At 45.1% G+C, this 26,109-nt stretch overlaps 1 protein-coding gene across 3 annotated transcripts in view; it reads left to right on the top strand.

Moving 5' to 3' along the window:
* Positions 1-25,670, top strand: part of MICU1 (mitochondrial calcium uptake 1) — a 90,213-nt gene extending 64,543 nt beyond the window's left edge. For all 3 annotated transcript variants that reach the window (XM_085064409.1, XM_085064406.1, XM_085064408.1), the window contains 5 exons: positions 1,125-1,322; positions 13,758-13,895; positions 17,946-18,054; positions 23,453-23,542; positions 24,886-25,670. In XM_085064409.1, coding sequence (XP_084920535.1) covers positions 1,125-1,322; positions 13,758-13,895; positions 17,946-18,054; positions 23,453-23,542; positions 24,886-25,049 — 699 coding nt within the window. In that variant the 3' untranslated portion in view covers positions 25,050-25,670. The remainder of the gene's footprint in view (positions 1-1,124; positions 1,323-13,757; positions 13,896-17,945; positions 18,055-23,452; positions 23,543-24,885) is intronic.
* The last annotated feature ends 439 nt before the right edge of the window (positions 25,671-26,109 follow it).

Below are 26,109 nucleotides of genomic sequence, written 5' to 3'. Positions count from 1 at the left end.
CAGCTGGAGCTCTTGGCAGCTGCTTTTCTTTCTCCTTTCCAATTTTTGTCAGCAGGAGGAAGATGCTGATGGCAAAGCAGCAGTGTTTGCTGAAGCTTTGGGAAGCCTGGGTTGTCAGGTGGCTTTTTTTCCCCTTGTTTCTCAAACTTGCCCTTAATATGAATCCTTTTGATGCCTTGTTGGAAGAGTGATTACACAGAGAATAAGCTTGGCTTCTCGTATCCTAGCAATAATCACTCCGATTGGTTTGGATGGAGAGAGCAGATGACTGTGTTTGGCTTGACTGCCCCCTTAAATTTGCACTGGACCCTAAAAATAATAAAATCTCAGATTTTTCAGGTTGTCACATCCTTCAAGGTCAACCTTTTGGCATCTTGTACAGGGTAGGGAAGTTATTTTGAAGAGCCTTTTGTGCTGGGTGAGACAGCCCCAGGATGGAGGAGCTTCAAGCTGTGACTGAGAGCAACAGGGAGCAAGGAGAGGGTGTCCTTGGGTTGAAAACTCCAGGATTTGTGCACAAGTGGGAAGGAAGCATGAGCTAACTGGGGCTGGTGTGAGCTCACAGGGATGGGCAGTAAAAGAGTGGAAGCTCCAAAACATTTGCAGGTCTTTTTCTTCCCAATAATGGCTGTGGCTTTCTGACCTCTTGGGATTTTGCTGAGAGTTAGTTGCTCTGCTGGAGGGGTAGGATCAGTGCTGGAATTTTGATCTGCAAACCAGGTGAGTTATTTCTTTAAAATCATCTTAAGCACTTCATGCTTTTCTTGCTTTAAAGAGGAGTGAAAGAAGGAAAGCTTAAGTTGATCAGAGAGGTTGTGAATTCCTCATCCTTGGAGTTGTTCAAGCTCAGGCTGAACAGGGCTTGGAGCAACCTGGCATAGTGGAAGGTGTCCCTGCCCATGGCAGGGTTTTGCAATGACATGGTCTTTATTGTCACTTCAAACCTGAATCATTCAGAGATTCTTTAAGTTCAGCCAATTTTTTGAGATGTCGTGTCTTTTAAAAATTATTATAGGAAATTAAAAAAAAAAAAAAAAAAGGATTACACAGCTGAGCTCAGACCACCTCACACTGGTACTTGCCTGGTCTGATTTTGATTGTGACATCCTCTGTGTGGTTTGTAGGTGCAGAGCATCATTCGTTCCCAGACCAGCATGGGCATGCGGCACAGGGACCGCTCCACCACCGGCAACACCCTCAAGACTGGCTTCAACTCAGCACTCACCACCTACTTCTTCGGGGCTGACCTGAAGGGCAAGCTCACCATCTCCCACTTCCTGGACTTCCAGCGCAAGCTGCAGCACGACATTCTCAAGCTGGAGGTTTGGGGTGTTTTTTTTGTACAGGGGAGGGCAGTGCAGCACAGATTGTGCTGCAGGATGAGGCTTCTGGAGGAGGAGCAAGAGCCTGGGAAGGGTGCAGAGAGAATTTCTACAGCTGTAACTCACAGTACTCACAGATCTAAGCTGATGTTAAATTTCTGATGAGCATTTCAGTGCCTGTGGCAGTCCCCAAAGAACATCTCCAGCATTTGTTGGTAGCTGCACTTCTTTAGTTGGAGCAGCAGCTGGCACATCCTGGGTGCTTGTCCCTCCGTGTGGTGCTCACCTGGCTGTTGCCTTGGCCCTGCTGATGGGGATGATTGAGATGATCTAAGGAAAAAACAACAGAGATTGTGAGTGGCCTGTTGCTACCTTGCAAAGGAAGGTTTGTCTCAGTCCTAATCCATGAACTGTGCCCTAAAGGCCCAGGATTTATAACACTCCCCAAACTCTTCATCTCTGCTTTTGTCCTCCACCTTTTCTGTTTGCCTCGTTATTCTGAATCTTTCTGCTGGGTAAGTGTTTAAGCCTTGTTTGAATCCTGCTAAATAGGTGGTCTCTGTTATGTGACCTCTGTTGTTCACTCCTGCATTAATATGTTTTAAAAGAAATCTTGTCCATCTCTTCTGAATTTAGTTTCCTTTTTAGTTTGCATTACTCTGAGTTTTAACAGCAGCTCCCAACCTCTTGCTCCTATTCATGTAACCTGAATTTAAGCATCACCCTTCAAAATTTGGTTATTTTGTGTAAAATGAGTACAAGAATTGCAACAAAGGACATGTTGGTCTGTGTCTCAGCTCCCAAGTGGAGCTGATTTGCTTGGAAATGGTGCCCATCACTGTATCAAGCTCCAAGGTTCAACCTGGCTTGAGCAAAGCCAGGCTTTTATTTGCATTGGAAATCAGGCTATGTTACCAAGATGATTTTCCCCAACCTATTAAGACAACAGCATTCGGAGCTCTCTGTCACTTAAGTCTGGTGTATTATTGCTCACATGCTCAGGTTGTGTGATCAGCATTTTATTAAGTTCTTATCAAGTCAGCCATTGCAATTTTAAACTGAATTTATTCTCTTTTTTATTTGAGGTTTACAAATGCAAGTAAGAAACTGACCCAAGGACTGATGATTTTATTTTTGTGAAAGCAATTCCCCAGTTCCCTGCCTTCATTTCACGGTCATTAAAGCAGGTGGTGTGGGCCTGCCTTTGCAGGGGGAATAGGCTGCTTGAAGACAATGTTCTTTGTGAACTGGGGCAGTTCCTCAGTGCCTCTGCAAATTGAAATAAATAAAATACTTTTTAAGCTGAAGAAACATGAACTGCAGCTTGAATGTAAAGGGAAGAGAAATAGAGAATATTCTATCCCCTTGTTTTCCACTGTTTTCCACTCTAGGGGTGAGCACTGAAGTATTCCTGACCCTGTGCTCCCTCCATGGGTCCCTACTTCCCTCATTAAGAAGCAACAGGGATTTTTTTTTTCTGTTTCATGGTGCTTGTTCTTCTTTTTCTCCTGTGACAATTTAGTTTTTAATGATTTCAGTCAATTGTATGTCTTTCTGGCTACTAGGAGTTGCTTTTCTAATAGGTTAGTTATTAACTGGGGACAATAAAAGATATTTATGTCTGGGTAAGTTATTGAATATCATAAAGGTGTCATTCTGAATCCCTGCCAGCCCCCTTGAGCACAGCACCAGGCTGTGCTTGGCATTCCTGATAATCATTTCCATTGAAGCATTGATGGTTCTGTTCTGCCAAACTTAACTTTTCCCTGAGTTCATGCTACTAAAGCCCTGATTTTCCTGTTCATAGCTCTCATTGATTTAGGCAAAACAGGACTATTTCTGTCCTCAGCATTATGCAACGTGGCTTCTCTCCTCTTCAGCTTTTATCTCTTTTGACATGATCTCCCACCTTTTTCCCTTGCTTCACATTTGATGAGTTTGTTCACAGTTAAGGAGCTTTTCACACGATGGTCTGGTGGGTTTGTGTTGTTCCTTTCCCAGGGAGTGCCCTAATGAACTCAGCCTCTTAAAAAACGTGGTAATGCAGAGATGAGATTTGTCTTGAGAAGAGAAGGGTTTAGGCTGACCCATGTAAATCAGGAAAATGCGAGAACTGGCACTCAGCTGAACTCTTGTACCTTCATACACTCATCCCTTGCTGGCTCAGTGAAACTGGAGCATGGTCTGAAGCTGGGATGTTGACTTGAAACCCAGTTTTTGTTCATCTTCAGAACTCCAGGGAAGCCTTTGGGGAAATGCAGGTCTGACGAATCTCCTGGGGCTGGCGCAGCCCCGAGTGACCCGAAGCCTCTGTTCTCAAACTGGGCTGCTGGCTTTGTCTCTTCCAAAAGAAATCTGCTTTATGAAAGACCTTTTTTTAAAGCTGTTTTCCCTTCAACTCAAGATCCAGGCATTCTGCAGCTCATACACTTGAGAGCTGTTTTCTGCTGACTGAAGGTGGAACAATAGTTTCTGACCATCTGAACCCACTTTATCTTTCCTCTTACTGGTTTTGGTTCTTTTTTGTTAAATGAAAATATCCATGCATATTTCTTGCTAAGATTCAGCAGAAACTCTCACAGAGGAATTAAATCAGACAAAGCCCTGAACGTTTCAATGTTCCTTATGGCTGAAGTGCTGACAAGAGGTTTAAGTAACTGTGGCCTGGTGTTTTCTTCTTATCTTCTCCTTTTTTTTTTTTTTTCAATGCAAGTTTATTTTCCATCACTTTATGGAAACTCAGCAATCCACTCAGTTGCAGGAAGGGAAGAATGAGGAAATTAACCACAGCCAGAGGTAGAGGAGAATCTTTTAATGCCTTCTTACAGCTTTTTGTGATTTGGCTAGTTGGAGGAATCTGTGGCCACTGTTTTGGGTTATGGGGTGGCCCTGCTTAGCTAAGGCTGAGCTACAGGAACCAGCCCAGCAAATGGAGCTCCTGGCAAGATACTCACCTTTTCCCTTCTGTATTCCCATTGCCTTGCCCTTGTGCCTGCAGCCAGAATTCCTTTCTTCTTGTGGTTTATCATGACAAACAGTGGCAAGTTTGTCTGAACAGGCTCTGCAGCTCTAACGTGTCCCCCTAGGCCAGGTGGTGTTGGGCTCCTTTTTTTGTTTTTAAGTGGAAGGTCTCTGTGAGTCTGCAAGATGAATAGGACTTGACATCATCGTTTATGCTATTTCTGCTTGTTAGTGCCTGTCCCAGTTATTCCTGTGTCCTTGGTGGACCAAAAGGAGTCCCAGCCAGCCTGTGGGGCTCTTCCAGCCCAAATTTTTTAGGATTCTGGAAGTGTATGTAGAAGAGATGTGTGAACCCTTTGTTCTCCATGCCTTTGTCATCCCTGCAAGGCAACCCCAAACCTGCTGATAGCACTGATTTAATCTCCCTATTTTGTTGTCTTATCCAAGAAGAAGGTCTTCCAAGCAAAGTAAAATGCTATTCCGTAAGAATATGGTAAAGATACAACATGCCTTTGCTGTCATCTGGAAAATCCTATAGTTTCTGTGCCTGTTCTGTGACAGGTGATGTGGGAGTAACTTCTTTATCCTGGAAATTCCTGTTTTCATGGCCAAGGCCAATACAGTTGGTGCCAGGTTTATGAAGAAGGGGTTACGGATGCTCTTCCATCTGCACACACCTCATTAGGAAGTCCTAGATCCTTTGGGATTTCAGGCCTGTCTTAACAAATACTCTGGTTTCAGAAGGCATTTCTGATGCTGCTCAACTGGGTTTTAGGGTAATAAAGTCTGTAAGTTCCTTTCTCTTCTGAGTCCCAGTGTTGGGATTGTTTTTATCCAAGTAATCCTGCACCAGGTATTAAAAACTGCTCTGTTGTTACCAGCTTACTCAAGATTTTTGGGATTCTGCCTTGTTTTTATATGGGCTGGCAGAGCAATACAGGTTTTCAGTGATTTGTTAACACAGGCAACGAAGTTTGCAGTAATGAGTCACATATATTTATTTCTGCTGCAGTCATTTAGGGGAAAAATGAGTAACTTAAGTAAATTGTTTTGAGTAGCCTGAAAAATGAAGTTTGACAGTGTCAGATTGGCTGAGCTTTGTAAGGGAGGGCCCAAAACTTTTTGGAGGTTTTGGAGGTCAATTTGCTATTGAACTTAGACAAGAGATTTTTATTTTAAGTCACCTTTATGACAGTCTCTGTCATGATTAGCAGTCAGGGATGGACAAAGCCATGATGGATTTAGTGCCAAAGAGAGGGGAGTTACCAAGAGACCCTGCAGACCTTCATGCTCCTTCTTCTGCATTTCATGTGTTCGAAGTTCAGGGAACACAAATGAGGCTGATGTCCCTGCCTTTGATGGATAGCTATGAAAGTGTGGTGAGTGACAGAATCTGGTGACATATCCAGTTAAAAATGGGATCCTCTGACCACTGTGAGTAGTTTCATAACAGGGAACTCTGTAGTTAAGGAGGCACGGTTCAGCACATACATATGTAATCTGGGAACTTCTAGGCAGGCAGTGGAAGTGATTGGGACAGCTCATCATGTTTTTGATGGCATTCAGAGCTGGCAGCCTGCTTTTGTCTTGGCATGTGAGTGGAAATGGTCACACAAAGCTTTCAGGTTGACTGCATTGTCTCAGGGTTTGGGGAAAAGCTGACATTCAGTTCTTGTCCAGTGTCAGCCAAAGACTTGGGAAGAATTCAGAATGGAACATTAGTATGGAAAAAAACATCTGAGAATAGGGATAAGTTATGAGGCCATGGCATGTGCAGCTTAAAGGAAAGACAGAAGGGAGATATAACTGTCTCAGTAAACACGAGGAGTCACCATAAAGGAGTCTGAGGCAAGTCGTTTTCATCAATCAGGAACAGCAGAGCAGGTAATGAAATGCTTAAGTGTGCACCAGGGAAAGTTTAGTTGAAATCCAAGGCAGCTTGAATTCCAGTCCCTTTTTCCATTAAGCAGGGAGAATGCTGGAGGGTGAGGGGTTCAGTGTCCATGGGTGAGTTACCGAAAGCTGGGCTTCGTGCCTCAATCAGAGGATGCCATAAATAGTTAGATGTTTCTAGCTTCTTCCTCCCTAGTGCAAGTGAGGTAATCATCTGCACCAGAGAAATCAAATCTTCCCAGTGCCTCACTCTGAAAGGTAGAGGCCCTGGGATTTGTTAACACAGGCAACAAAGAGTCTATGGGGTGGTTTTTGGGGGCTGAGGATCATAGAAGCATATCAAGCATCTGCATGTCAGCTGTGCAATCACAGAATGTCCTGAGTGGGAAGGGATCCACAGGGGTCAGCTGATCCAACTCCTGGCCCTGCACAAACAGCCCAACAATCCCACCCTGTGCATCTCTGGGAGCATTGTCCAGACATTCCTGGAGCTCTGGCAGCCTTGGGGCCGTGCCCATTCCCTGGGAGCCTGTTCAGTGCCTGACCACCCTCTGGAGGAAGAATCTTTTTCCACTATCCAACCTTAACCTCCCCTGACACAACTTCAGGCCATTCCCTTGGGTCCTGTCACTCATCACCAAAATATCCAGTGGTCCAGGAGTATGCCAGTGAGGCTGGCATGGTGTGGCAGTACATGTGCTGCAGCTGCTTGTGAGCATGGCTGAGACAGGCTGGAGCACACAGGAGCAGCTGTGCCATGCCCTTGTTTGGGATGGATGCTTCCTGGGGCAACCACCTGGTGAGAAAACACCCACTGCTGCCTTGCTTGTATTTGAACCGGGTGACTTCAGTGTGGTTGATGCAATGGCTCTGCAGGGGAAGCTGTGGAGGATTTTATTGGAATTTCTATTTATTACATCATTAGCAGCAGTGGAAGGCTTTGCTCTGTACTAATAGGCTCCTTTGGTTTATGAAGGGTGTGTAAATCCACTGCCGAGCTCCTGCAGTGCAGCAGAGCCTGGTGTGGGATCCCTGCAAATAAAATCCCAGGAGTGCTATTTGGATTCATTACCCTGCCACAGGAGAGTGTGGAGGTTTGTGTTAGAGTCCATGAAGTAGAAGGGATAAGCTATTTAGCATAGATGCTCTTGTTCGTGTGTGCACAACCAAGTGAACTAACAGCCAGGGAGTGTCAAAAGTTGGTGGGCAAAGGTTGGGGATGTCTGTGTGAACGTGTTCTTGTAGCAGGTACCTGACTTCTCTCTCCTCCTGGATGAACAAACAGTTCAGTCCTCTTACTCTTCCTCCCCTTTCAGGCTTTGAATTCAGAGCTGTTCTGCTCCTCCACACGTTGCTGGCTGTGCTTCAGGCTGGCTTTGCTTCTGCTGATGCAGGAAAGATGTGGGAGCAGGACCCTTTTCCCTGCTAGGCTGAATTAAACTCCTGCAAACTTACTTTTCTTGGGAAATTGATCACCAAGGTCAAGCAGAAACAGCGTAAACTCTTAATAGGCAGTGAGGGAGCTGTATTTCTTAATAAAACTGTGTACAGCAGTTCCATGGAGACTTGGATATTGGTATTTTTCAGAGTAATGGCTTCACTCAAGTGCTTGCAACTCCGCTGTCCTGTGTGTTTTCCTGCAGGAGGGTTGGGAGTTTGTTCTGCTTCTGAACTTTCCTCTTATTCAGGGAGTGTGTAGGATGGAAAAACTGCTCTGTTCCTTTGGTATCAGGAGCATTGCCAAGGGCAGGAATGGCAGTAACAGAGCCAGGTCTGGAGAGCAGACATGGGAGGAGGTTGCTCAACTCTTCCCCCTCTTCATCCCTTTAATTTATCAGACATATCCTTTTTCCTTAGCATTACTGATTCCTTTTCTTTCTGTTTCCTTCCTGTCATTCCCTTGCCGCACAGAATTTCAAAACACAGATCTCTTCAGAGCCTGCAGGAAGATATTTTCATTTGTGGGGCTGAAGTTCAGGTGCAGCCATCTTTACATAACCTTTTTTTAATCGCTCATTAAAGCAGAACAAGTGGCTGGTGATGGGAATGAATTTTTCCCCCTTCCAGGCAGCAGCGGCTTGCCAAGGTCAATGAAATCTCCAAAGCTTCTCTCCAACATCAGGCCTGCTGGGATTGCACTGCTGCTGACAGATGGACATTTTTAACCTGGCTGCTACATATTCACTTAGGCAGAGGAAGAAAGTGTGAACAGGGAGAGCATTTGGAAGATTGGATTTTTCTCCTGTGAAAATTGCTCCCATTTCTTTAACACCTTTATTATTTTTTGAGATCAAGAGAAGCAGTGGTCCAGGCTGGGTTTGGCATTTCCTCCTACCCTGTTTCATTCCTCCTGCTATTGGCAGCTCTGATCATCTTTAGAGCTTTGGTTTTGAGTGTTTTTTGCCAAATAATGCAGTAATTACACCTGGGGGCTTTTTGCAGGCTGTGTCCAGAGCAGGCTGAGCTTCATTTTCATCTTACAAAACCCAGTGCTTTAGACCCATGTCCCCAGTAGAAACCTTTCAGCATAATTATCCCCCCCAAAACTTAGTATTTTAAATCTTCAGTCTTCCCAAACAAAAAGCCTTTAGAAATGTTTGCCTTTCTTTTTTTTGTTGCTAGTAATTTGGTGCCTGTGCAAACACTTCAGCTTACTCACAAATACATTAAATTTTTTTGGACAGACGAGGTTGCTGGGATTTAGGGAGATATATAGTGTTTTCCCCTTTCTTTTTCTTCCTGTCATAGTTGTATATGCAACTTGACAAGAGATCCTGGCAGCCTCCTTCTCCAGAACAGTAAACAGAGCCAGTGCTGCAGTAGTTGCAGATAAATAATGTATTACAGCCTGTCAAATAAAGCTTTGAGCAAATACCACTTTAAAGGGTCATATATTGTGAATCTGAATATTACCCTACAAATCATTATTTCCCAGACCCTTTTGATTCCTTATTATGCACAGAGCAGCTCTTGGAACAGGTCACCTTTTTCAACTACCCCTAAACCTGACAGAATTAGTATTAGCAATATTTCTGCTATGGATGTTTTTTTAACCAGCAGAAAGAAGCTCAGAAATCCTCCTTCAACATTCTTCTCTCCATCCAAAAGTCCTTGAAGATTTATTTCTTCTTGCTATCTCAATTAGAAATGTGGCACATGCACATTTATTTACTTAAGATCCTTGCTTTGAGATTGTAGGGAATACATCATCTTTTGATGGGTTTTTAGGGGAAACCTTCCTAGAAATTTAAGAGCCTGCTAAAATCCAGTTGGATATTTTGCTAATATGAGTGTTTGAAGAGGAGAGGAAGTATATCCTTTTGGCATTGCTTTAGGAAAAGTCTGAGCTGTGTTTTCATCATGCTGGGTCGTGTTACAGCTGGGTGTTTCCCTCTTGCACCGATGGGATTTGGTGGATCCTAAATGCAGTTTGTGCCTGTGCCAAGTGGAAGGGCCTGGAGGTTATTTTAGCCATCTTATTCTTCAGCGAACAAAGCAAGAGACACAAGCCTCTGGTGTGTATCCTGCCCAAAAATGCCAGGTTAGGAAGGAGAGGCATAATCTCCAAGCATAATTTATCCCACTTTTCCATGGGAGGTTTTTACATCCACTCCTCATTGTCTGGTGATGCTGAGCCCTCTCTGAGGACTTTGGGGCTCTGGTGTCCCTCCCCAGGTAACTGCAGAGCAGGGTTGCTCTCTTGGACACAGTTCAGTCTGGTGCCAGCAGTCACAAAACAGTGCTCCCCATTTCTTAATCTTCCATTCTCTGGTTAAAGAGGATTTTAGCACTGGAGTTTTTGGTAGAATTTTCCTCTGTTCATGCTATTGGTTATGACAAATTTATTGAGGAGGAAGGAGAGTCAGCTGGGAAGAGAAACCTTCCCCTGAGAAGTGTCTGGTACCCAAACTTTATCTGGCCTTTATCTGAGGTTGTTGGAGCTACTTCATTTCCCACCAGTGAACCTTGCTGGCAGAAGGAGAGGTGAAAGGAAACTCATGTCTGCATTTAGGAAATTCCAGCAGATTTTTTTGGTTTTTTTCCACTGGGATGTTTCTCATGATGGTGTCTCTGAATTGGTTTGGGCTGGATGCTCCTCAGAGCTTGGGATTTGATTTTCTGCGGGGGAAGGTAGATTGAGTTAGTGGGGGTGAAAAAAACAGTGAAGCAAGGAAGAAAAGAGATTATGGGTCTGTTGTTTTATGATGGATCCTTATATTGCCTTTCCACAAAGTTGTGCAATTAAGGAGATGTGAAAGCAGGGAAAATTGCTTGTTTGTCCTCTGCTCTCGTCATGTGAGGAAGTGTTTCCTCAGCACTGAAGGAAGGAAGGAGAATGGGGTTATTTGTTTAAACAAAGCTGAGCATTTCAGCTTGTAGAGGAGCAGGAATATGCTCATCCTGTCAGACTGGGGGAATTTGGGACTATTTAATACCTGTTTAAGGTTATGGGTAATCTTTTAAATAGCAAAAAATCAGAAGTGCCCTGATGTGTACCTGGGCTAGCTAAGCTGGTGAAGTGAAGGGCTTCACCCCAATTCTCCTGCCTTCTTCCCCTCCCATAGCATCCCAGAATGGCCTGAGTGGGAAGAGATCTTAAAGCTCCTCTCATTCCACCCCCTGCCATGGCAGGGACGCCTTCCACTGTCCCAGGCTGCTCCAAGCCTCAATGTCCAGCCTGGCCTTGGACACTGCCAGGGATCCAGGGGCACCACAGCTTCTCTGGGCACCCTGTGCCAGGGCCTGCCCACCCTGCCAGGGAAGAACTTCTTCCATATATTTCATCTAACCCTGCCCTCTTTCAGTTTGTAGCCATTCCTGTCAGTACTGTTTCTGATGAACTGTTCCATAAACACTTTGGATTTCCTTTCACATCACGTTGGCTTTTAATGAATTTCAAAACATAGCCATTTATATTTCATGCTAATTTCTCCAGCACCTCAGGTGTCCTGCAGGAAGAACCCTGTCCAGCATTATATCCCATTCTCCTTGCCTTGTGCAGATGCAGAATCCACTGCTGGCACCAAGTGGCTGTGAGTGGAAGCTGCTCCAGAGGGGTTGGACTTGCTGTGTGTTCCTGTGTGTGGATTTTGGGGCTGCAGTTTGGAACAGGGGAGGACCCCCAATCCTCTCTGTTTCCCTGCTGTGGGATGTTGGGAGCAGGAGCTGCTCCATCCCCCTCTGGGTGGTTCCAGTGATGCCAATGAGCGACTGCTTTGGCCCTGCTTTTCCTTCTTAAAGATCCATGGAAGGGAAAAAGGCTGTCAGAGGACTTTTTGGCCTGTAATAAATCCCAGTGTGCTGTGCCCTGCATCCCCTCCTTGTAGGGTTTGGGGTTGTTTTCCCCTCCAAGTGACCAGAAAAATAACCTGTGCAGTGTCATCCCGTGCATGGAGGCAAAGGATTGTGATTACCTGGGAGAGAGCACAATTTTTCCTGCTTTTTCAAATACCCAGAGGATTTTACCACTTAACACTGTTTGTAGTCTGTGTATTGAGTACTGAAAGAAAAATTACTGTGGGCTTTCCACCCTCCTTCATTTCCAAGTGGTGAGCTGTGTTTGGCCAGGAGACATTCCAGAAGGCAGAGGAGCATAGATGTACCTCTGCTCCCAGGCAGGGAGGTGGGAAAGGCTAGCTGGGGTTCTTTTTCAGCAGAAATTAATGAGTTTCCCCTCACAAATCCTTTGAAGCCAACTTTCTTTATAGATAAACACAATCTCTGACATACCAGAAAAAAATAAGCAGAATTTCGCTCCCTGAAATTTGTCTACATCATCTTTAAATGACATGCCCTGCTTATCCCTTCTGTAATTAATTTAAATGCATCTGACAGTAGCTTGGAGGCAAGTTTTGAACTTTCTTTATCCCTCACTGTGATGTTGTTGCTTTTTCTCAGTTCACTGGTGATTATATTGGAATTTGGGAACTGATGTGGACCAGCTCTCACTTCCCAGTCCCTTTCTGGGCTGACCTTTGCAAGGAGCACTACTGTACGTGAGAGCAAAACTCTTGGGCATCTGACTGTTCTGGTTTCATGTTAGAGATACTCATTTTAAAGTGAGATAAATAATAAGTAGCATTAATTCCATTGTTTCCAGGCTTTTAAAAAATTTCTTGCAAATCATTGTGTGGTGTATCGGTAGAAAAATGAAGATGTAAAGTGTTCCAATTTTTCTTTTCTGGTCTTTTTTTGCATCTGGTAGTGCAAAACTGACCACAATCTGGAGGTCTAGTTCCAAAAAACCTGCAAGGAGTTGGTTCTTTATTTCCCCATCTGCAGGGAGCTGTGCTTGCTTGTGTTACCCCATGGAGCTACCCATGCCTGATCCTTAATGCAGTGCAGGGGGAGAAGGGCTTGATGGGTTCTTAAACACCAACTTGAGATTTTCTAAGTGTAGTCACCACTTAGGAGGGTGATTTGAGATATTTGGACCCATTTCCTGTCCTTTAATTAAAGATGCTACCTAAAGCTCTGCTAAAACTCGGGGTATTTTAAGGCTGTTGGTAGAAAAATGCTGGTTTGTGTCTTTGGGGATGAAATTAGGAATATTACAGCAGAAGAAAGCATCAGTGCTGCTTTTGAAGCAGCACTGACGGCAAATTTTTGTGTCCCAGGGGTATTGTAAAACTTATTTGCATTCTTCAGGCATGGCAGAAACTACTCATTTTGCTTTTTAATGAAGAACATTTCTTCCCAATGAGTTTTCCCTCTCCTTTCCCCAGCACAGGAGAACGGGAGAGCCCCACATTTTGCATCATGAGTGATCCCCAAAGCCTGTATCAGATGGCAGTAAAAACCACCATATTTTCCCCAAAACTGTGTGGGCCACTCCGGTGAAAGCACAAGGGGCTGAGGAGCAGAATTTCTCCGTTTGGGATTTGCTTCCTGCCAGTCTCACCCATCCAAAGCCCTCCAGCCTTGGTGCTTCACTTATCAGAAATCACTTGGTGTCCCAGTGGGAAAAGCAGCCAAGATCTGGTTGGTATGGTAATAATTAAAAATTCATTAGCACTGAAGAGAGGCTGAGGTAGGAATGGTGAACTCAGCACGCAGCAGAATGTCAATCACTGATAACCACATTGTTCCCCCCAAGTTTAAAAATTAATTTTGTTGTTAAATGTCATCTTCTGGCTTGTGATCAGCTGGAGTACTGGTCTTGGTGTTTCCTGATGAATTTGAAGGGATTTAATCTATCCCAAATAAGGGATCCTGAGTGCTGAGATCTGTGAAACTGGGGGAAGTCTGATGTTGATGTTTGTAGATTCATAGAGATGGGGGAAAAGGAAAGAATGAAATCCCCATTATTCAGTGGGCAGACACCTGGTGCTCCAACCCAGCGCCTGCCCAAGCTGGGGAATGGCCCCCAACTCTCCTAACAATTGTCTGAGGAATTGCACATCGGGAGAATGTTAAAAGACAGACCTGGGGAAAGCAGGTATTGGAGCACATCAGGATTCCTCCTTCACCAGTGTTCCCTGCGATGGTAATTTTTTGTGGTGCCTTTTTTATGCTCCATACCTTGGGTGGAGCTTTTCTGCTGCTTCTTGTTCTCATCTCGCTGTTTTCCTTCCCTTGCAGTTCGAGCGGCACGACCCGGTGGATGGGCGGATCACGGAGCGGCAGTTTGGGAGCATGCTGCTGGCATACAGCGGGGTGCAGTCCAAGAAGCTCACTGTCATGCTCAAACAGCTCAAGAAGCACTTCCAGGATGGAGAGGTCAGTGGTTGTCATGGAAAATATGGGAAAATTTCTTAGCCCCAGGCCAGGCTGAGAAAGGAGTAAGCAATCCCTGACTTCTTCGGAAAAGCATCTGCTCTATGTTAAATCCTGGTGGAGAGAGGGAAGAGCTGGGAGTGCAGTGGTCAGTGTCCAGTGCAGGCTGTAGGTTTGTTCCTTATGAAAATAGATGCTGTAATTTTAAAAATTCAATTTGTTGAATGCCAGCCTGGGTCTGGAGCCAGAACAAACATTGAAGCCATGATCCCAGCTCCTGGCTCAACCTTGGATTCATTAGCTGCTGTGACCGGGCAGTTTATTATTTAGTTAATAACTTCTGGGAAGAATTACTCACAGTTTAGAGAGGAGTAAGTTTGCAGATCCTACATTCATTAATTCAGTGAGAGACCTTGGAATAAGATATCCATACCCCAAGGATGTGCTTTATCAGGTAAAGCAAGTATGGGCTGAGAAATTATTAAGCATTAGACTTTTACATCTGTTCCTGTAATGGATGTTCTTTTATTAAGCTGGAATGTTCTTTTATTAACTGGAATATAAACAAGCAATTCATCAAAGTGAGAATGGATGGAAGGTCTTTGGCTGGCTGTTTTAGAGCTGCTGCCTTCTGACATCAGAACAGGAGTTTATTTCTTAACTAGCTTAGGTGCCAACTGTGTTACAAAACACAAGTTTTGACCAGGATTTGCTCCTTCTTTTGTTCATTAATGGAATTCCTGTGTTAACAGGAATCATTTGATTTCTCCAGGAAAAAGTACTTGAACACAATGTGTGTCTAATAGAAAATATCAGCTCTGTTGAAGTTTGCAAATTGTCAATTCTCTTGCTGCGATGTTTGGGTTTTTTATATATATGTATGTGTATATATATTACTGAACAGTAGCTGGATGTATGAGAAGAAAGACAGAGGGATTTATTTTGGCAGGTTTCTTTGAGCAGATGTTTTCTTCCTTTCATGTGTAAGCCAAGACCCTGACATCTGTGCCAGAGGAAGAACAACTCATTCTTACCTTATTCCTCATCCCCAAATCAGCCAGATTGTGTTTCTATTTACAGCCAGCCAGATTGAGAGCAAGTCTTTATCTTCCTTTATTCCAAGGACTTTCAAGGAGAGAAAATGGGCAACAGGACAAAAAAAAATTATATTTGCAAAGTACAGAATTGTTGGAAAATTCATGATTCTTTACACTGGTGAGGATGAAATACCCAGGAAGTGTCCCAAACTCACCCAGCAAGGCTTTCCCTTGAAAGTGCTGTTACCTTGTGAGAGTCTTCTTATGGAATCTGCCAAACCTTGTCTTCCTCATCTGATGCAATTACCTTGGCTGCACAAGGCAACCCTGGCAGCCTCCAAAACTGTAAAACTCTGGGTTTAATCTAATCTTCAGCTGTTTTCCAATGCTGTTGTGCTGCATTCCTGCTTTTGGGAGTGGTAAGTTTTCTTGTATTAATTGCTAATCTGCTTTCATTTTTATTTTTCTTGAGGAAAAATCCCATCTTAGCCTGGATAGGTGAACTTTGCCTATTCAGCAGAGCTGCCACACTCTGTTTTGTTTAACATTGCTTATGATTGTCCTCCACAAGTTGTACTTACATAGCTGCTTTTCTCCTTGTAAAAAGGAGGTGAGTCATCAGTAATATTTACAACCAAGGTATCATTTGGTTTGTGCCCCCCTAACTGCTAGAAAACCAAACTGTCTCTTCAGAAATTAGTGATTCATGTCATCTTATACACATGCTTTGGGGGCTGGCTGGGATATTTTTCTGTGGAGATGGCAGGGGGTGGCAGTGAGGTGAAATTCCTGGCCGAACCTGGGTTAGGGTGAAAAGCCCCAGCTTTTGCAGGAGGTCTTTGAGCAGTTGTGTTCCAAGCAGGTAAGTGCTTCTGGAGCCTCCCTTCTGGAGCTTATGTTTGGTGAGGATAACTTGGGTGATGAAAGGATTCAGGCTTATGAATCAACAGCTTGAGCTACAAATGCCATGAAAGAGGTGATCATTCATCTGTTGACTTCATCTGAGGCTGGCCCAGTCTCTGATTTTTATTTTATTTTGGTAACTGGAACAAAGCTAATGCTGATGCCAGCCTCACCTATAGGATTCCTCAAGAAAATACTAAATTTCAGCGTGCTGATGGCATTCTTGCCACAGACATTCAGTGGTTTTGTCCACATGAAAGCCAGGATTTGTAGGATACATGTGTGTCACTGGTTTTGTTTTTTCAGCTGGTGAAAGGACCACAAAGGCCAGGTGGGGTGGGCCTTGGAGCAACCTGGGATAGTGGAAGGTGTCCCTGCCCATGGCAGGCATGGAATGAGATGGGCTTTGAGGTCCCTTCCCACCCAAACCATTCCAGGATTCCAAACAAGGAATCTTGCACAGACAGCGGTGCTGCTTGGCCTTGCACGTGCCATTTTGTGACTCCCAGGAAAATACTAAGTTTATGGCGCTTTGTTTAGAACACTACAAACCTCAGATGTCCCAAACAGAGCAGGCAGATCACAGCACAGTGTCTTTTGCTGGCCTGGAAGTGAACACACCCCTCATGGTTCCTCCAGGCTTTCCACACCTTGAGTGCCCTGCTCCCAGGCAGGAAAGCATCATGATAATTGATACTTTCTCCTGTGGAAGCATTGTACAAAACAGAGAGATCTTTGCAGTGCTTCCTGCAGAGGTACTTGATTTCTTGGATTTTTTTTCCCTAGGACAGTATTTAATTTAATTCTGCTGTGTATCTTAGTGTTCCTCTCAGGAAGAGGAGCAGGCAAACATTCAAGGAAAGTTCCCTGCACGGTCACCAGGGATTTCTCTCTTCAGTCAGCTCTGTTGTCCACGTGTACTCTCCCATTTTGCCATCTCATCCTTTTTGGCCCAGATCCATGAATCCAGGGCTGACAAAGCTGCTGTTGCCTGTGTCAGTGCACACGTAGATCATCAGTGCAGTGCCACATACTCACTTACAACAAAGATAGGAACAGGCTGTAAATGTCTCTATGGAAAGACCTTTAAAATGTGTTTTTTCTTTCAAAAGATTGGTGGCTTCTTCCCTGATTAGAAGTTGTTTGAGCAGGAGTACAGCAGATTGTGTAAATTAATATTTGACAGTACCTGCTGAACACATCCAGACCATGGAACTGTGCCGTGTTCTGCAGTTAGGATTTTTAATATCTCGCTCTATCAATCTGTCCTGCCAGGCAGGATAGGAGGAGCCTGAACCTGAACTCCTCTTGACAAGCTGATTTATGTTTCCCAGAGAGGGAGGCTGAGTGGTTATTACTGTGGTGATGATTCACCTCCTCCCTTGGCTCCACGCCGTGGCTCTGCTGGAGGAGTTGGAGGCTCCAGCTCTTCTCCCAGCACTGCTGTGGTTGTGCTGGAGCTAAACAGGGTGATAAAATCAGGTGTAGTGAACCAGGTGGGATTCCCAGAGCTGTGCTCATCAGCAGTTCCTCTCCCAGGGAGCTCAGGATGTTTTTCCATGACTATCCCAGAGAGTGGCTGTCAGCACTCACTGAGCACACACTCATCTGGTCCAGGTAAGTGGAGCAGACAGGGATCCTGCCTCCAGCAGCAAAGCAAACTGGGACACTTCTGTGGTTTGCAGTGTCACCTTCTCCCACACTGAGTAAGACATGGATGCCCCCAGGGATCCCTGAATCTCTTGGGAGAGACCTTACAGTGCACAGACTGTTCCATATTGTCATTGCAAGTGTGCAGGCTTCAAAAAACAAACCATTTTTGCAGTGGTCTCCTGCATCCCAACCACAGGCTCGTGGTGTGTCCACTCACCTGGGAAAAGGTTTTCAGTCCCTTCCCATTGCAGGACTGGAGGGGCTAGGAGGGAAGCAGAGGTGGGGAACAAAAGTACAGGTCACAACTTATATCCTCAAGTGCCAAGGTTGAGTTTTTGGAGTGTGCAGATGAGTTCCCTTCTGGCCACAGTTTTGGGCTAATGAGTCACTTCATCATCTCCAGGCAGTGTCCATTATCTTCTCTTCCCATCACCACATGAGTGTCTTTTCTCTGTCCTAGGGGCTGACGTTTGAGGAGGTGGAGAACTTTTTCACTTTTCTGAAGAACATAAACGATGTGGACACAGCATTGAGCTTCTACCACATGGCTGGAGCTTCTCTTGATAAAGGTATTAAAACCTGTGGTGTGTTCAGGCACTGAAAGCCTGAGGGAGCACAGCTCATGCCATGTCTTTGGAGTTGAGAAGGTGTCAAACAAGCCCAGGCTGACAGGTTAAAAATGTACCCAAATTGCAATTCCTCCCTGTAATGAAGTGCTTAGCTTGCTACATCCATGGATAAAGAGGGATTTCAGGTTTTATACTACCACAGTTTTAGATACAGGGAGGAAAAAGGCTGGCATGTGTAGCCTGAATGGATGAGGAAGCAGTGCTTTCACAGTGGTGCCTTCAGCAGGACCATTCTGCTGTGTGCAGAGGCAAGGTGACCTCATGAGTGTGTCACAGGCTCTGGTTCCAGATCCCAGGAACACCAGTGCTTACTCTTCATCCTCATCTTCTGACATGACCTTGTTTTTCTCCTTACACAAAGGACTTAAAAAATGAGTGTCAAACAATTACAGACTTACCTTCTGTGGAGGTCTCTGATCCACATGGCAGAGGCAGGAACCAGCAGGGGGCTGGTGGTAGGAACTGCTCAACCCTTGCTTTGTTTCAGCTTTGCTCAGAAATCAGAGGCTTTGCCTAGAAATAAGAGCTGTATGGCCAGATGCTGCATTTCTGATTGGAAATCCAAGCAGTGCCAAATACCTTTGGAGCTCCTGAGAGTGCTGGAGGGAAAGAGGGGGAGCACTGGAACCCCACTGAGGTCCCAGACTGAGCATTAAAGTCTGTCCAGAGACTCTCTTTCAGATAACCCACAGTGCAGAGGAGTGGGCTGAATAAACCTCAGAGCTGGTGTTTCCTGGGGACCTTGGTAATAATGTGGTTTATTGATCAGACCAATCCATATCCTTCTTCTCATCATGTTTCCTTTTGTGAGCTGGTCTGTGTCAAGTGTGTTCTCAGATCTGACACACTGATGTAAAAAGAAAAAAAAAGGCAAAAAAAAAACCCCAAAATGTTTTTCAAACTAAAGTCCAGCTCTGCAGCCAGGATCTGTCACAAGTGTGTGCTTTGCTCTTCTAGATCTTTTAAGAGTTTTTTGTGAGTTTTTTTTTAAACACTCAGACTGAGAATATAAAAGAAGAAGGCAAACTCATTAAAAGATTTCTAGGCTAAGTGGAAACTCTTGTCTACTACAAAGTTACAGCTGATTTATTTAGGCAGCTGCAGAATTAAACATTTCAGAAGTCAGCTATTCCAACTGCTGCTGTGGAAATACTAAGGCATTAATAGGTTTTGCGGCAGTGGAGTTAGAGAGGGAAACAAAGGTGTCACATCTTTTCTTGTGTGTGTCAGCAGTCCTTCTCATCTTAAATTTTTTGGGTGGAAATCATCTGTACTCTTTGGTTTAGGTTATCATTACCTTAAGACATAAAGTTAAAAGAACCTGATAGGATTTTCTTTCATTTGTAAGTAAAATACAAAGTTTGGGTGTGCTGCTGCTGCTGCTCTGAGCCCTTTCTGCAGCATCCCAGAGAAGGTAATAGCCCAGCAAATCCAATTTACTCAGTGCCTAGAGGAAATTAGCAATTGTCCTGTCATGGAGTATGCATTTTTGGAGAATTTAGGTCTGTGTGCAGTTGGTAAATCAGTGTGATTGCTGTTTAATTATGTACTCATTATTATTAATGAGCTCGTGCAGCCACTGAGCTGGGAGTGTTTGGCTGGGCTAAGGGAACCTTCCTTGGGCAGGAGTCAGATTTAAATCAAATAAACCATAAATGGGGTGAGCCCTTCCAAAAGTCAAGCTTTCACAAGGTTTCTTGTTACAAACTAACAATGATAAAAATTACTCCTGGGATGGGGACTGGGAAAAGGTTAGTTGGTGTAATAATTTGCTGCTAACAATGCAGCAAACATTATTATAATTTTAGAAGGGCTGTTTAAAATATCAGAGGGCAAAAAAATGGCTGGTACCAAACAGCCAGAGCTTGACAGTCTGTTTCTGTGCTGAATTAAAGTCGCTTCGTCTTCTAAAAAGGATCATAAACCTGTATTTTAATGACCCATTTAAAAACACCCAGATTATTTGTTAGCCCATCTTTCATTTTCCCAGCACCATAATAGCTGTAATTCTCCTAAAGCATTCCTTAGAAAACTTCTCTCCAGCCTGGGCTCACAGCTGGCAGCAGGACAGGAGCTGAATTTGGTGCTTCTTCCCCTTTCAGAAGGGTGTGAATTGCACTTTCTGGCACTGTGTGCAGCCAGGATTTCCAGGCAGCCCTTCTGCTGGCAGCGAGCAAGGGGATAACTCCTGTGGGGTTTGGGGCAAGACATGGATGGGCCAAAGCACAGGGAGACAGCTGAGCCCTCTGCTGATCCGTGGCTTGGAGCAGGGCTGGAGCTCTGCAGAGGCTCATGGAAAATCATTTTATTTGAATTATGCTGCTTGAAACAACTGCAGAGTTGATAGGGAGTCGGGAAGGAGGCAGAGGTGAGCTTGGAAAGTAGTCAGGGAATTGCTGCTTGCTTTACTCTGCCTTGGAGAGGGATGGAAGAAGTCAGTCCCCCTGGAGCCACAGCTTGGATTGCTCCTCTGGAATAATGGCAGTGCTGGTAGTTGGGAGGGGAGGACTTGTGTAGGGGTGTCTGGAGACCCTCATATCCAACAGGATCCCCTACAGCTGCTCGCCCTGGGCTGCCTGCAGTCAGGTTCAGGATACCTCCAAGGAATCTCCTTTTCTTTACGTTTTTATGACTGCGGATATTGCACAGACAGGGGGTTGGCACTGCCTTTGGTCCAGGAGCTCTGCTTTTTTCTCCCTGATCTCCGTGACTTTCTGTCATGCTCCCTTTGATGTCAAAACAGCTTCTGCTCCGCTGCAGGGCTGCAGCCTCACATTTTGAGGAGACAAAGAAAAATGTGCTGTGCCCACAGGATTGCATAAGGCTTATCCATCTCTTTCCTGGACGGCTGTTCCGGCATGTACTCACACAAATGATTTGTAAAAAGTTAAATAGGTTTTGGTAGCTATACTGTCTGTGATAGTATCCAGTATTTCCAACTGGGAGCCTTGAAATGAAATGTGTGCATCAACATGAGACTGATTTCTGGGAGCCCAAAACACACATGTCCTGCCTTTCCATCCTGGAATGGCGCAGGGCAGGGAGCTCTGCTTCCATCACCCCGAGAGCCATTTGGAAAACAAAGGCAGCAACCCAGCTGTCCATTCTTTTGGCCAAATGTGTGATTAATCTCAAGTTGGAGGGGAAGAGTGAAGTTTGCCATCTGGCGAGGCTCTCACCCAGAGCGAAGCCCCTTCTGCAGGCACTCGGTGAGGCATTGCTCATGGTGCAGTTCTGGGAACCAGAGTGGAAAAAAAGGATAACTGTGTCAGACACTAAACTTGCATAAAATAACTCAGATGGCTCATTAAAGGAACCAGTGGGAGACACCAAGGCATGAAATTTTAGAAGCTTTTCAAGATGGAAATGTGGAACTAATTTTCAGTGGTATGAAATCCAGGAGAATTTCTGTCCCAGAACCCCAAATCTGGACAGGCTCTATTTTAGGAGATGTTCACCAGGCATTTTGTGAAATGGTAAAGAAATTACTCCAGCAGCTTTACTTCAATTCTGTTTGCCTCCCTGAGCTACCTCGTTGTCTGGAGTGTGGAAGTGGAAAGCAGAGGCACTTTCCCTCTTCCTTTTGATTCCTTAAAAACCAGCAGAGCCCTAACTGAGCACAGCACAGTCACACAACCCCTGTGAAGTCATTTTGGTATCAAGCAAAAGTGATGGGATAGAGCTGACACTTGTGCAGTTGGATTAATAAGAGAGGAAGCAGGAACTGGTGGCTGTGAGTACAAGTTCCAGCTGGGAAAACTGCAGCCATGAAAAATAAATAGATGGGGAGGGATCTCGAGACTCCCTGTAGAGATGGAAGGAAGGGGTGAAATCTCAGCAGAAAAACATGAGTTTTAATTAAAGGAATTAGGACAAGGGGCAATGGTTTTACACTGAAAGGGGAGATTTAGGTTTGGTGTTAGGGAGAAATTGCTCCCTGTGAGGGTGGACAGGCCCTGGCACAGGGTGCCCAGAGAAGCTGTGGCTGCCCCTGGATCCCTGGCAGTGTCCAAGGCCAGGCTGGATGGGGCTTGAAGCAGCCTGGGATAGTAGAAGGTTTCCCTGCCTATGGCAAGGGGTGGCACTGGATGAGCTTTATGGACCCTTCCAACCCAACCATTCTGGAGTTCTGTGATGTAGGAAATTATTCTGACTTTTTTTTTTCCATGTAAGGCTGCAGCAAATAACTTCAGTAGGGAACCTGAGGCACCAGGAGAGGAGGATGGCATCCAGGTGAAGCACCTTGAGAGATATTTTACATTTACAAGTTAAATGAAATTTGGTGTTGCTGTCTGAGGAAATAGAGAGTAGTAACTGCTGACAGGATCTACATCACTCATGGAAGAGAGGGATTTCATTAAAGAATAATTATGTGGGAAAAGAAGGGTGCAACTTGAGACTATGTATATTTTACAAATATATAATGTGTAATTTCAATTTTCTCCTGCATTGTTTAGTAAAAGGAGAGGTTTTATAAGGGAAAAGGACCTGATGGTGGCTGTGAATTCCTTTCAGAAAACCTCAAATTTCACTCAGGGGAGCAGAAATGGGGTGGAAGGTAGCAATAATTTAAACATTCATTAAAAAATCCTGTTAGAAATATTTTACACCATTTATCATTAATCCAGTTACAGTACATATTGGATGATTATTTTTTCTTTTCTGACACACAACTCTCCAAAATTCCTGAAGGACCAGGGGTGCAGAAACCCATAAGGATCCTGTAAAGCAGAGGCTCTTTTTGGTTTCAGTGTGGTTTTGTGATGCACCACTTCCCTCTTCTCCCTTGCTCCACAGCTAAACATTGATCCCAGTTGCTGTGGAGGGTGTTTCCTTGGGTCAGGCTTTGTAGGAGAGCAATTTAACTTTAAATACATCAGCCTAGTGAGAGGTTTTATTTTTCCCATTTGTGCAGCAAAATCAACTGCCTAACCCTGCCAGATTAATAGCTCCATGGATTGCCCTTTTCTGAAGGTGGGAATAAAACTCCTGCTCACTTCTCTGCTACCGGTCTGGGGAGAAAAGGGAAATAATTCCTCACAACTCTATTTTATTGCAAGGGTAACCTGGCCTGCTCCGTGCAGGAGGGTGCATGGGTTCATTCTGCAGTTACTGGGTTGCAACAGGAAAAGCAGTTTTTGTAATTCCCAGCCTTCTTGGATAGTTGCTTGATAGAGTATCATCTTTGGAACGCTGTCAGAAGGAGCTGCCTCATTGATCAAGCTTATTCCAGGCCTCCTTGAACACCAAAGGCCATTTTCCAAGGGAGAACAGGAGTCTCCCACTGTGTTGGCACATGGTGACCCCTGTGTGACCCTGTGTCCTCCCTCTGTTGCAGTGACCATGCAGCAAGTGGCCAGGACAGTGGCCAAGGTGGAGCTCTCAGACCACGTGTGTGATGTGGTGTTCGCGCTCTTCGACTGCGACGGTGAGTGATCACCCCAGCCTCAGCCAGGCTGGGAGAGAGTCAATGCAGGGATGGAAATACAGGGGAAAAGGGCACTTCTTGCCATGCTCTTTGTCCATGGATATGTGGTGATGCTCCTGCCCCTTTGGGAAGGGTATCCAATGGTACCCTCCTTGTGAGACAGAACTCCAGTTTGTTTAACAAAATGAGCCATTGTGCTCCAGCATTGGAAATGAGCCTGTCTGGGGCTTTACCTCCAAAGTCCTGGACAAATATCAGCTTAAGTTTTAATTAATGGCAGCTCTGTGCCCTGCTGTGCCTCGTGGCTTTGCAGAGGATGTGAGCGCTCCAGGGTAGCTGTTGCCACACTGAAGCACTCCTGGATTGATTTAAAGGGAATTACTGGATTCTTTGCCACCGGGGGATGATAGCAGCATTTCCAACTTGGAAAGTAGGAAATTCTGCATTTGCCCAAAACTGCCAAGCCAAAATCAGAGTCCTGGCTGGCACCCTGCTTTTGCAGCCGTCATCAGCATCTGGCAGCTCTGAGTGGCAGCAGTTGTGCATGAATATGAACATTAAAAAATGTTTTAATTATTTTATTGCTTGTTGTCGCTCTCATTTTCAGCCTCACCTGCTCCTTTGCACCTTTCTAAGGTCACATTTCTTGTTTTATTTTCTTCTGTGCTTCACTACCACTCTTCTGATACAATCTTCAAGCCAGATGATCAGGCTGGGGATTAGAGTGAGCTGAAGCATATCCCAATATTCCCTGTTTGCCTCCTCTCAGAGGAGAATCTGCTAAATATTTTGATAGAAAACCTTTGGGGGGAAAGGCTGTGGTTGCCAGAGGAGTCCCCCAAGGAAGAAATCAAGTACAAAAGCAGGCATAGAACTCTTTTTTTAATTATTATTTTGGTGTTTTCACTCCATCAGTGTTTACGGACATAAAAGCCTGCAGCACTGGAGGGAATTTCACTCATCCCTTGATAGTTTGCTGGAATTTTGCTGCCCAGTGGCAGCATTCTCCATAACCTCATTCACCAGATCAACAAATCTTTCCTCCTACTCCATTAAGAAAAATTTGTGTACCTGTAATTTCCTAAATCAGTTAAAGCCATGTTTCCTGTGAAGACACAGACATTTGATTTGCATTTGCTTTTCTGCCTCCTGCAAGCATCCATAGGGTTGAGATTTAAACACTGGGGCTCAGGAACCCTTGCTCAGCAGGATATTTTGGGAGGTGGGAGCCAAATGTGATCTCAGTCCCTGCAGGAAAAGACACTTGTGGCTGCTGCCCCTTAAAGTTAAAATTTCCAGGAGGTTGGTGGTGGGTCTCTGATAATTTTTTCTCCTTTCTGCAGGGAACGGGGAGCTGAGCAACAAGGAGTTTGTTGCCATCATGAAGCAGCGCCTGATGAGAGGCCTGGAGAAGCCCAAGGACATGGGCTTCACACGGCTCATGAGGGCCATGTGGAAGTGTGCTCAGGAGACAGCGTGGGACTTCACAGCTCCCAAGCAGCAGTAGGATTGGGAAGGAGCACCCCCATTCCCTGGATCAGCCCTGACACTGCCTGTGGGCACCAGCGGGGTGGCACCAGGCTCTGGAGAGCCCAGGCTGTGCTGTAACAGGAGGGTTTTGTAAATCCAAGTTAGAAATCCAAGCCTGTTGTATTTGCTTGCTGCTGGCTCCTTAATATTCCTCTCTCTCAGGAACAAGGAAAGGACTTCTACTGCCACCACCTGCACGGCATGATGTGCCCTGCTCAAGAGCTGGACCCAAAATCACCTTTATTTAATGCTATGAAAAAATGGCATGGGGGTTATTTTCATTCTCAGACTGCTCCTCAAAAAGCTGTGTGATTCCTGGATTTCCTGGATCCCAGGCCAGGATTTCAGCCAGCCAAAAGCTGCACCTGCAGAAGGGCAGAGGTGCTGCCTCTGGGGAAAAGCAGTTTTAAGTAGTGGAGCACCTGGTTTTCTCCTGCCCTTCCTGACTTGCACAACCATCCTGCAGCAGGAGCTCCCTAATTAATTTCCTAAATGGAGAGCCCTCTCCAAGGGGAATTGTACTGGGAAGGGGCTGACAAGCGTTGCTTGTGGGTGCTGTCCTCTGTAAAATACCATGTAAAGACATTGCTCACAACAACCTGGCTCTGTGTCTCCATTGCTCCAGGTTTCCACCCAAGGCTGGGGGTGAGGCACTGAAAATGGGGTGTTTTGGAAGAGGGAGGGGAAAACCCTGTGACTTACCAGAGTGGGAAAGACAAAGGATAAATCACTCCTAGAACACTTTCCTTCCCCAGCACAGGAAGGACATGGAGCTGCTGGAGCAGGTCCAGAGGAGACAGCAGCATGATCAGAGGATGGAGCAGCTCTGCTGGGAGGAAAACTGGGAGAGTTGGGATTGTTCAGCCTGGAGAGAAGCTCTGGGGTCACCTAATTGTGGCCTTCCAGTGCCTGAAGGAGGCGACAAGAAACAGGGAGAGAGACTATTTAGAAGGGCCTGGAGTGACAGGACAAGAGGGAATGACCTCCCACTGCCCGAGGGCAGGGCATGATGGGATATTGGGAAGGAATTGTTCCCT

This window comes from Lichenostomus cassidix, chromosome 6 (assembly GCF_008360975.1).
Source record: "Lichenostomus cassidix isolate B80296 chromosome 6, HeHo_3.0, whole genome shotgun sequence".
In the NCBI taxonomy this organism is placed as follows: domain Eukaryota; kingdom Metazoa; phylum Chordata; class Aves; order Passeriformes; family Meliphagidae; genus Lichenostomus; species Lichenostomus cassidix.
This window is presented reverse-complemented; position numbering and strand designations above follow the sequence as displayed.